This window comes from Nannospalax galili, unplaced genomic scaffold (genome assembly GCF_000622305.1).
Source record: "Nannospalax galili isolate Female #2095 unplaced genomic scaffold, S.galili_v1.0 scaffold960, whole genome shotgun sequence".
NCBI lineage: Eukaryota > Metazoa > Chordata > Mammalia > Rodentia > Spalacidae > Nannospalax > Nannospalax galili.
The window spans coordinates 1,681,198-1,692,166 of NW_008348313.1; the positions used below are offsets into that span (position 1 = coordinate 1,681,198).

General features: G+C 49.6%; 1 protein-coding gene across 7 annotated transcripts in view; it reads left to right on the plus strand.

Annotated features, from left to right (window-relative positions):
- Nucleotides 1–10,010, plus strand: part of Cpt1c (carnitine palmitoyltransferase 1C) — a 25,006-nt gene extending 14,996 nt beyond the window's left edge. For 5 of the 7 annotated variants that reach the window (XM_017801131.2, XM_029569386.1, XM_008845087.2 and 2 more), the window contains 8 exons: nt 2,975–3,080; nt 5,117–5,233; nt 6,846–7,010; nt 7,252–7,383; nt 7,974–8,126; nt 8,790–8,903; nt 8,996–9,088; nt 9,716–10,010. In XM_017801131.2, the coding sequence (XP_017656620.1) occupies nt 2,975–3,080; nt 5,117–5,233; nt 6,846–7,010; nt 7,252–7,383; nt 7,974–8,126; nt 8,790–8,903; nt 8,996–9,088; nt 9,716–9,895 (1,060 nt within the window). In that variant the 3' untranslated portion in view covers nt 9,896–10,010. The remainder of the gene's footprint in view (nt 1–2,974; nt 3,081–5,116; nt 5,234–6,845; nt 7,011–7,251; nt 7,384–7,973; nt 8,127–8,789; nt 8,904–8,995; nt 9,089–9,715) is intronic. The other 2 variants (XM_029569387.1, XM_029569388.1) reach the window with 2 other exon arrangements.
- The last annotated feature ends 959 nt before the right edge of the window (nt 10,011–10,969 follow it).

Sequence of the window (10,969 nt, forward strand, 5' to 3'; positions counted from 1 at the left end):
AATTCTTTTCTTTCTTAATTTCTCCTTTGACCCATTCATCATTCAGGGGTCTGTTGTTTAATCTCCATGTGTTCATGTAGTTACTACGGTTTCTTCTGGTGTTGATTTTAAGCTTTATTGCATTGTGGTCTGATTGAATGCATGGATTTCAGTCTTTTTGTATTTGTTGAGGTTTGTTTTGTGCCCCAGTATATGGTCAATTTTGGAGAAAGTTCCATGAGGCGCGGAATAGAAAGTATATTCTTTGGTGCTTGGGTAGAATATTTGGTAGATGTCTATTAGGCCCATTTGATATATGGTATTGTTTAATTCAGATGTCTCTGTTAATTCTCTGCCCTGTTGACCTATGTAATGGAGACAGCGGGGTACTGAAGTCCCCTACTATTAATGAGTTGTGATTAATCTGGGTCTTAAAGTCCTGTAGTATTGTTTTAATGAAGTTGGGTGCACCAGAGTTGTGAATATATGTTCATGATTGTAATAACATCTTGGTTTATTGTTCCTTTGATCAGAATGAAGTGGCCCTCTTTATCTCTTCTGATTAGTTTTAGTTTAAAGTCTATTTTGTCAGGTATTAGAATTGCAATGCCTGCTTTTTTCTTAGTACCATTCACTTGGTATATTTTTTTTCCATCCTTTCACCTTAAGGTAGTGCCTGTCCTTGAAAGTGAGGTGAGTTTCTTGCAGACAACAAAATGATGGGTTTTGTTTCTTCATCCATTCACCTAGTCTGTGTCTTTTGACTGGGGAGTTCAGTCCATTGATATTTAAAGTTATTAATGAAAGATTTGCATGGAATCTTGTCATTTTTATTTCTGTTCACATTTTTGATATAGTTGTACTTTCCACAGTTATACCTTCATTGAATTTCTTTCTGCAACCCCTTGGGTATAGTCATTTCTTTCTTCAGCTCTTTGTATTGCTTCCAGAACTCTCTGAAGGGCTGGTTTTGCGGACAAGAATTCCTTCAGCCTATTTATGTCATGGAAGATTTTTCTTTCCTCTTCAACTATAATAGACATTTTGGCTGGATATAGTAATCTGAGTTGGCATCTGTAGTCATTTAACACTGGGAATACTTTGGTCCAGGCTCTTCTGGCTTCCATAGTTTGCATTGAAAACTCAGCTGTGCTCCTAATGGGTTTTCCTTTATGTGTGACTTGTTGTTTCTCTTGTGCAGCTTTCAGAATTTTCTCTTTGTTTTGTGTGTGTACTGTTTTTACTACGATGTGCCATGGAGAGTTTCTGTTCTGGTCCTGTCTGTTTGGTGTTCTGTATGCTTCTTGTATTTGTATGGGCATGTCTTTCTTTAAGTTTGGGAAATTTTCTTCCACAATTCTGTTGAAGATCTGGTCCATGCCATTGTCTTGGGGTTCTTCTCGTTCCTGTATGCCTATGATTCACAAGTTTGGTCTTTTTATGGTATCACTCAATTCCTGCATATTCCATTCTTGTGATTTCTTAAATTTTTCATAATCTTTGCTTGAGTGGTCCAGTTCGTCCTCTTTATCTTCCAGTCTTGATATTCTGTTTTCTATTTCATTCATCCTATTAGTGAGGCTTTCATCTGTCATTTCTAATTGGCTTACTGAGTGTTTCACTTCCTTTGGTATTTGGTGGCAATATGGCATTTTGGTTTTTCATGTTATTTTTTCTCTGTGATTTTGACATGTGAATTTCTTTTGTCGTTTCTGATTCTTGTGTGAGATTCAAGCCTTCAAGTTTAGGTCTGTTTCTTTTTGTAAACTTTATGTGCCTTTGTGGTTTACTTTTGGGGCATGAAAAGCTGGTTTCTCTAAGGCTCCATTTCTGTCTTTTGATTTTATATTGGAGTGGCCAAATTGCTTTTGTCTTCAGGAGTTCTCACAGAGGCCCAAGTCAGATGAGGATCAGATACTCCCCTAAGGTCTGGATCCCTCCAGGAAAGATGTTGTCCTCAGGAATTTGGGGGTTGGACTGGCCTGAGAGCAGGGCCCAGGAAAGATGGTGGTCTTGAACAGCTGATGGCCATGCCACCCAGGAATATAAAGGGAGGTGGGGGTAGGAAGAGGCCCCAAGGGCTCCTGGGGACTGCAGGGAGGAACTGGGTTGGTCTGGATGCAAAAGATCAGGAAGCAGTGGTGGCTCCAAGCAGAGAGGTCAGCCCTGGTGTCTGGGGTGCCAAGACAAGGAATGGGACAGTATCCAGGCTAGGAGGAGAGATGGGTGGGGGAGGTGGGAGGGTGAATAAGGCTGGGGAAGTCAAGGCATGGAGGGCACCGATGGACTTACCCAGGAGAGAAGCTGGTGGGTCGTCCCATTCTTTTTTTTTTAATTAAAAAATTTTGATCAATTTTTAAAAAATATTATTTTTACTTTATGTGTATGAGTGTATTGTCTGCATGTATGTAAGTGCATCTGTTTTGTGCAATGCCCTCAGAAGTCAGAAGAGGGTATTGGATTCCCCTGGAACTGGAATTATGGATGATTATTAGCTGCCATGTGGGTCTGGGAATCAAACCCAAGTCCTCTCTGTGTCAAGTAACACCTAAGGAGGTCCAAAGAGGGAATCAGATCCCCTGGAACTAGAGTTACAGATGGTTGTTAGCTACCATGTAGGTGCTGGGAACTGAACCTAGGTCCTCTGCAAGAGCAGACAGTGCTCTTAACTACTGTGTTTTGTCTCCATGTATATAAGTGTGCCACGGGTGGGGGGGTGCCCGAGGAGGTCAGGAGAGGTGTCTGATTCCTTGGAACTGGAGTTACAGACAGTTGTGAGCTGCTATGTGGGCATGTGGGTGCTGGGAACTGAATGAACCTGGGTCCTCTGCAAGAGCAGCCAGTGCTTCTAATTGCTGAGCCATCTCGCCAGCCTGTCCACCTTAGTTTTTGAGACAAGGTCTCTCAGTAAGCCTGGCTCACTGAATAGGCCAGACTGTCCCCGAGCCCTCCTCCTGCCCAGTTCCCTGGTGACCCACCTGATCTCTTCCTACAGCTGGCTGGACAAATCCTTCACCCTCATCATCTTCTCTAACGGGAAGCTGGGCCTCAGCGTGGAGCACTCGTGGGCCGACTGCCCCATCTCAGGACACATGTGGGAGGTATGCCCCCAAGGTTGGGCACCCTGTCTAAAGATGACCCCCAAGGGCCTTAGGACAGAGACAGATAGGCTGAGAGACAGGCAGGGAAGAGCCCAGCAAAGATGGAGGTCTGCCCTGGTGGCCTTCTGTGATGAGTGGGTCATGGGGCTCAGAGAAGGGAAGTGACATCCCAGGGTCATACAGCAGGAAAGTATAGTGTGGGGCTCAGAGCATGTGGCACCAGAAAGAGAGAGAGAGAGAGAGAGAGAGAGAGAGAGAGAGAGAGAGAAGAGTAGACAGTGACAGACAGACAGGAATAGACATAAAGAGACACAGAGATAGACCATACAGAGAAAGGGACAGAGAGACAAAGAGACAGAGACTGGTCTTTTCACCATGGCACAGGGAGGCTGAGGGACCATTTTCCAGCTTTTGTCTGCTGTGTGACCTCAGGCAAGTTGCTTGCCCTCTCTAAGTACCAGCTTCCCCCTGTGCCAATGGTAAGGTTAGAGTTTCTTTGATCCTAAGCTTCTGGTCAGCCAGGACGATCTTCACATCTGTATCACTCTAGACTCTAAGTCACAGGGAGAGGCTGGCCAGTCCCTACACTAGCTCCTCTGTGGTTCTCCAGCCCGTGGTATGTTGGGGAGGAGTGGGGGCCTCCTTTCTAGACCCTGGGAACTATCTCCATATGGTCTGTTTCCGTCTCATTACAAAGTGGCAGTCCTTTCCTTTCATATTTTTCTTTTTCTTTTTCTTTTTTTTTCTCTTTCTTTGGTCTTTTGAGACAGGGTCTCCCTGTAGCTCCAGCTGTCCTATATTCTCTATGGAGACCAGGCTGGCCTCAAACTCACAGAGATCCGCCTGCCTTCATCTCCCTAGTGCTGGGATTACAGGCGTGTGGCACCACACCCGGCCGCCCTTCATATGCTCAACCCAGTTTAACCTCAGAATCTTCACAGTATCTCACAGCAGTCAATCATCTCTGTGAGGGTAAAAGAGAGGGGTGGCGAGATGGCTCAGTGGGTAGAGGAGCTTGCCACCAAGGCAGATGACCAGAGAGTTCAATCCTCAGGACCCACATGGTGGAAGGAGAAAACCAACTCCAACAAGTTGTCCTCTGACCTCCTAATCACACACCACACATATAAACTAAGTAAATAAACTTGTGGGGGTCAGGGTTGGGGCTCAGTTAATTAGGAGAGTGCTTGTGAAGTCTAAGCCCTGGGCTCCATCCCCAGCACCACATTAAGATGAGCCTGTTGGTGCACATCTGTAATCCCAGCACTCAGGAGATAGGATCAGAAGTTCAAAGTGATCATCTACACAGTGAGTTCGAGGTCAGCCTGTACTACATGAGATCCTGTCTGAAAACTAAACAAAAATGACTCTTCCATCATTGTAGGGCAGTTCTGAGAAGTGGAAACATGAATAGCAAGGGCTCAAGGTCAGTGCTGACTTAGAGTAGCCCACACCAGCAGGCTGTGGCCAGCACTCAGCTCACCCTGTGCCCCACAGCTCTACCCCTTCCATCCTGGATCACGATGGCAAGGTCCCAAGGCCTCACAACATGCTAGGCCAGGGCTCTACCACTGAGCCACACCCCAACCCCTCACTGGGGATTCTACGCAGGGGCTCCACCACTGAGCCACACCTCAGCCCCTCACTGGGGATTCTAGGCAGGGGCTCTACCACTGAGCCATATCCCAGCCCCTCACTGGGGGATCCTAGGCAGAGGCTCTACCATTGAGCCAAGCCCCAGCCCCCCTGGGAGGTTTCTACAGGCCTGTGACACTACTCTGGGATACTTTGCTTTTTGGTGATACTGGGATTGAACTAAGGCCTTGTGCTTGCTCTACCACTGAGCACTATCTCTTCTAGACCATCCCATGCCCCTTGTCAGAACATCAGTCCTGTCTGCTGTAGATAAATCCAGAAGCCCACCATGAAGCCCAGAGGTTTCCAGGTCTCAGGGACATCTCCTCTAGAGTCTGAGGAAAGATGCCCCTGGGTGGCATCAGTCCAGAGGGAGTAATGACTAATGACTCTGTCCACAGTTCACCCTGGCCACAGAATGCTTCCACCTGGGGTACGCAGCGGACGGCCACTGCAAAGGGCATCCTGACCCCACACTGCCGCATCCCCAGCGCCTGCAGTGGGACCTTACAGAACAGGTGGGGCTGGGTTTCTGGGCCTCCCTCCAAACCCCTGGTCTTCATCCTGAACTCCTTACCCCAACTCTCATATCACACCAAATATACTAACTGCCTTAAGCCCCACCCTGGCCCCAACTCTAATTCCACCCCAAAAGTCTAACGCTGTCCCCACCACCCATTCCATCATGAACCCCAACCCTAGCCCTTCCTTCAACTCATCTCCCTTCCCACTATCTCCCTCAGATCAAAAGTCATGCCTAGGGTTGGAGAGATGGCTCATTGGCTGAAAACGTGCACTGTTATTTCAGGGGACTTGAGTTCAAATCTCAGCACTTTGTCCAGCAGCTCACAACCACCTGTAATTCCGGTTCCAGGGAATCTGACACCCTCTGCCAGCCTCTGCAGGCACCTGAACTCATGTGCACATACCCCCATACACACACACACACACACACACACACACACACACACACACAAAGACATAATTAAAAAAAAAAATATTTTTTTGAGACAGAAACTCAGTAGAGATTAAAAAAATAAATCTTTTTTTGAGACAGGAGCTCAGTAGAACTCACTATTGAGACCAGGCTGACCTCCAACTCATAGAGATCTACCTACCTCTGACTCCTGAGTGCTGGGATTAAAGGCATAAACCAGCATACCTGGCCTAAAAAATAATATAAATATTATTTTTAAAAAATATTTAACTTCTCTTACTTAGAATAACACATCTGGTTTATACTCTGGGAACTACAAGCATCTTTACCAAGAACCAGATCCACCAGCAATGTTTACTGAACAGCAGACATTACAGGGTACTTATTTTCTGTTTGGATTGGATGAAAGGTTCTAATATAAATGTGATTAGTTCACTTAACCCTTTTGACAACTCTGTAGAAGAAACTTAAAGCTCACTTTTTTTTGTTTGTTTGTTTTTTATTATTTTGTGACAGGGTCTCCCTGTAGCCCCAGCAGGCCTAGAACTCGCTATGTAGACCAGACCGGCTTCAAACTTACAGAGATCCACCTGCCTCTGCCTCCCAAGTGCTGGGACTAAAGGCATGTACCACCATGCCCAGCTATAAATCTTTTTTTTAATTTATCATTTTAAAAAATGTATTTATTTTTATTTTATGTGTACAAGTGTATTGCCTGCATGTGCATAAGTGCACCTGTGTTGTGCAGTGCCTGTGGAGGTCAGAAGGCGTTGGATCCCCTGGAACTGGAGTTATAGATGGTTATTAGCTGCCATGTGGGTGCTGGGATTCAAACCCAGGTCCTCTGCAAGAGCAACCAGTGCTCTGAACCATTGAACCATCTCTCCAGCTCTCAAAATAAATCTTTAAAAATACTAAAAAAAAAAAAAAAAAAAAAAAAAAGGCAGGACTGTCCTCAATCACAGCCCCTCCCTGAACTTCAGACTCCAAATCCAGCAGCAAGCCTGGTCCCTTCCCACCTTCTCCAACACCCATCTCTGTCTTTCATCACCAGCCCCACCCTATTCCATTGCTGGCAGCCCTGCCAGGGTCTTAACCTCCTCCTTTCATCCCCTCCCATGTCCCACCCAACCCGATCACATTCCCGTTGGCTCTGACCCCGCCTCCCTTCTGTCCACTTCCTTCCCTGGCAGATCCATCAGTCTGTCTCTCTGGCTCTGCGGGGAGCCAAGACCTTGTCTGGTGACACCGACTGCCATGTCCTCCCCTTTTCCCACTTTGGCAAGAGTTTCATCAAACGCTGCCTCGTCTCTTCAGACAGCTTCATTCAGATGGTCCTTCAGCTAGCCCACTTCCGGGTCAGTCGGGGTCCCCAGTGCCCACTCCCCTCAGGTCTTCAATACCTCTGAGCCTCCAATACCTATCTCTTCAGCCACCTCTTTAATGCCTCTTGGTCATTGTGATTGGGAGTCAGACATCTTGTGGTTCAGCCATCTTTTGGGTCAGCCATCTTGTTATGGGTCAGCCGTATTGTGAGTCAGCCATCTTTTTGGGAGTCTACCATCATAGCTGACAGGCTCTTCTCCTCCTTTTCCCCAGGACAGGGGTCAATTCTGCCTGACTTATGAGTCAGCCATGACTCGACTGTTCCTGGAGGGCCGGACAGAGACCGTGCGGTCTTGCACAAGAGAGGCATGCCACTTTGTGAGAGCCATGGAAGACAAGAAGACAGTGGGTGTGGGCCTCGACCAGGCCTCTGTCTTTGTGCTCACATTTGCAGATATTTGTGGCCAGGATCTGGGATGGGTGTCTGTGACAAGCAACAAACCAGCCCTGGTCACAGGCTTCAAAGAGCCCCTGATGAGGGGTTGAGATAGACCAGGAGGGTGTGCTCTGGGTTTTAATGGGGGGGGGGGTGACGACATGCGGTATGGGAGGGGCACTTGATGCTACTCTCTAGCAGCTCCCCTCGCTTATTTAGCCATCGTGAGACTCTGACCTCCATCTACAACATACCTCAAGTTGTTCTAACCTCTGCTCAAAACCCACCACCCACCCCTGTTCCCAACCCCTTCTTCCCTTACCTGAGAGACTGTGGCTCAATGGCTTAAAGGTCTTAGAGTCAGCCACATATGGTCCTGACTGTGTGACCCTCAACAAAAGGCTTCCCCTCTCTGAGCTCATTTCCCCTCTATAGTGGGGTGGCTAGACCTGCCCTGCAGGCATTTTGGAAGTTAGCTTAAGGCCAGGTGTGCTCCAGGTCTCTGTGGTAAACCCACTTCCTGTCTTCCCATGACCTGTGACTACCCTGGGGGATCCAGGACCAGCAGTGCCTTGCCCTGTTCCGGATGGCTGTGGACAAGCACCAGGCTCTCCTGAAGGCAGCGATGAGTGGGCAGGGGATCGATCGCCACCTCTTCGCACTCTACATTGTGTCCCGATTTCTCCACCTGCAGTCGCCTTTCCTGACCCAGGTTGGGGTACAGGGAAAGGGTTAAAGTGAAAAGTGGAACCCATGGGAGAAGGGAGGGACTTAAGGACAAGGAGGGTGATGTTGGAAGAGGACAGAAAGGCCAGAGAGAGAGGGCATAGGGCTGAATATGGCTCAGCGGTGGAGCCCCTGCCTAGGATCCCCAGTGAGGGGCTGGGGTGTGGCTCAGTGGTGGAGCCCCTGCCTAGGATCCCCAGTGAGGGGCTGGGGTGTGGCTCAGAGGTAGAGCCCCTGTGTAGACTCCCCCAGTGAGTGGCTCAGTGGTGGAGCCCCTCTTTAACAGTGTTGATCCTGGAATAAATCCCCAAGGGGCTGGGTCAGAGGTAGAGCCCCTGTGTAGACTCCCCCAGTGAGTGGCTCAGTGGTGGAGCCCCTCTTTAACAGTGTTGATCCTGGAATAAATCCCCAGCATAGTAAAAGGAAGGAAGGGATGGAGGAAAAAGAAAGAACAGAGTAGAAAAGGCAGGAAGGAAGGGGAGGGTGTCAGGGAGGAGGGTGTGGGGGGGAAGGGTGTCGGGGAGGAGGGTCTGTCTGTGGTCAGGGACAGCACCGGGTCAGAGGCTGCAAAGACATGAAGGGAGCTAGGTCAGCAGCCTGCAGGTGGGTCGGTCTGTTTCCTGTACATGGAATTGTCTGCTGCCTTCAGGTCCAGTCCCAGCAGTGGCTACTGTCCGCCAGCCAGATCCCTGTGCAACAGACGCACCTGTTTGACATCCATAATTATCCAGATTATGTTTCCTCGGGAGGTGGATTTGGGCCCGTGAGTGAGCTGGGGTCATGAGGGAAGAAGGGATGGGGACTCCTGTCCTTCAGGGCAAAGGGCCTGGGATACTGGTCTGCTTCTCTCTCCAGGCTGATGACCACGGGTATGGCATCTCCTACATCTTCATGGGGGAAGACATGATCACCTTCCACATCTCCAGCAAGAAGTCAAGCAGAAAAACAGTGAGAAAAACTCAAAGACCTCCCCTCCTCGCCCTTCCTACCTAAGTGTCAGGATCGAGTTCTAAACCTGCCTCCTTCAGACCCAGGGATCCAGACCCCAGCCTCCTCCCTCAGACCCAGGGGTCCAGACCCCAGCTTCCTCCGGCAGACCCAGGGGTGCAGACCCACAACCTCCTCCCTCAGATCCAGGGGTCCAGACCCCAGCTTCCTCTGGCAGACCCAGGGGTGCAGGCCCCAGCCCTCCTCCCTCAGACCCAGAGTCCAGACCCCCAGCCTCCTCCCTCAGACCCAGGGGTGCAGACCCCCAGCCTCCTCCCTCAGACCCAGAGTCCAGACCCCCAGGCTCCTCCCTCAGACCCAGGGGTGCAGACTCCCAGCCTCCTCCCTCAGACCCAGGGGTGCAGGCCCCAGCTTCCTCCGGCAGACCCAGGGGTGCAGACCCCAGCCCTCCTCCCTCAGACCCAGAGTCCAGACCCCCAGCCTCCTCCCTCAGACCCAGAGTCCAGATCCCCAGCCTCCTCCCTCAGACCCAGGGGTGCAGATCCCCAGCCTCCTCCCTCAGACCCACAGTTGAGCCCCTCATACTCCACCCCAGTCCTCCCCAGCTCCTGGTCTCCTCCTCTGTAGGACTCTCACCGGCTGGGGCAGCACATCAAGGATGCCCTGCTGGACGTGGCCTCTCTGTTCCAGGCTGGGCAGCATCTCAAGCACCAGTTCAGGAGCCTGGGGGAGGAGGACTCGGGGCACAGTCATGGATCATCTCTCTCCAGTGATACTGTGGGCTCCAAGGCCTCCCCCAACTTCTGAACCCTCTGGAGGGAGCTGGTCTCCCTCAGGAAGTGGGGCACCATCCTCAGAGCTGGGCTGCTGTAGGAGAACAAAGCAGCCCCACACTGGGCAATAAAGCTGTGTGAGCTGGGCATGGCGTCTGCTGTGCGAATGTGCAGGGCAGGGAGGGTCATGATACCTGGTTTACCTCAGGCCCCAGAATTAATTCCAAGTTGTCCTCACAACTTTAACCATAACCTGAACCCCTTTCTGAGCTCCAGGGCCAACTGGGATCAATCAAACCTTCGCCCTCCTGTGAGCCCAATTCCTGCCACCCCAACGCCTAAGGCCCATCAGCCCATGTCCAAACCCAGTGTCTAAACAGCAAGTCTTTTCTGTGGAGATGAGAGGTTGCAATAGGGTTTCATGTAGCCCAGGCTGGCCTGAAACTTGCTATGTAGCAGAGACTGGCTTTGATCTGTACTTTCTGTCTGACCAGGTGGTAGGTTGGCAGGTGTGTCCCACCACACACAGCTGTTGAAAAGCAAGTCAGAGGTAGGAGAATGATGAGTTCCAGGCTAGCCTGGGCTATACAACAAGGCCCAGTCTCCAAAAACCAAACCAAGGAGGCTACAAACAGGTCTCAGCAGTTAAGAACATTTGCTGTTCTTCACTGGACTTGGGTTCAGTTTCCAGCACCCACATCATGGCTAACGACCATCCATAATTCCAGTTCCAGTGGATCTGACGCTCTCTTCTGGCCTTTTTGGGTACTGCATACACATGGTGCAAATATGTATATACATATGCAACATACGCATTCTTCTGGCCTCCACAGATATTGTACAACACAGGTGTACTTACATACAGGAAATGCACTCATTCTCATAAATATTTCTTTTTTTTTCTGTTTTGTTTTTTTTTGGTCTTTTTGAGACAGGGTCTCCCTGTAGCCCCAGCTGCCCTGGAACTCACTATGTAGACCAGGCCGGCCTTTGAACTCACAGAGATCCGCCTGCTTCTGCCTCCTGAGTGCTGGGACTAAATGTGTGCACCACCACACCTGGCACATAAATATTTCTTTAAAATGGTTGGGCGGGGAAGGAAAACAAA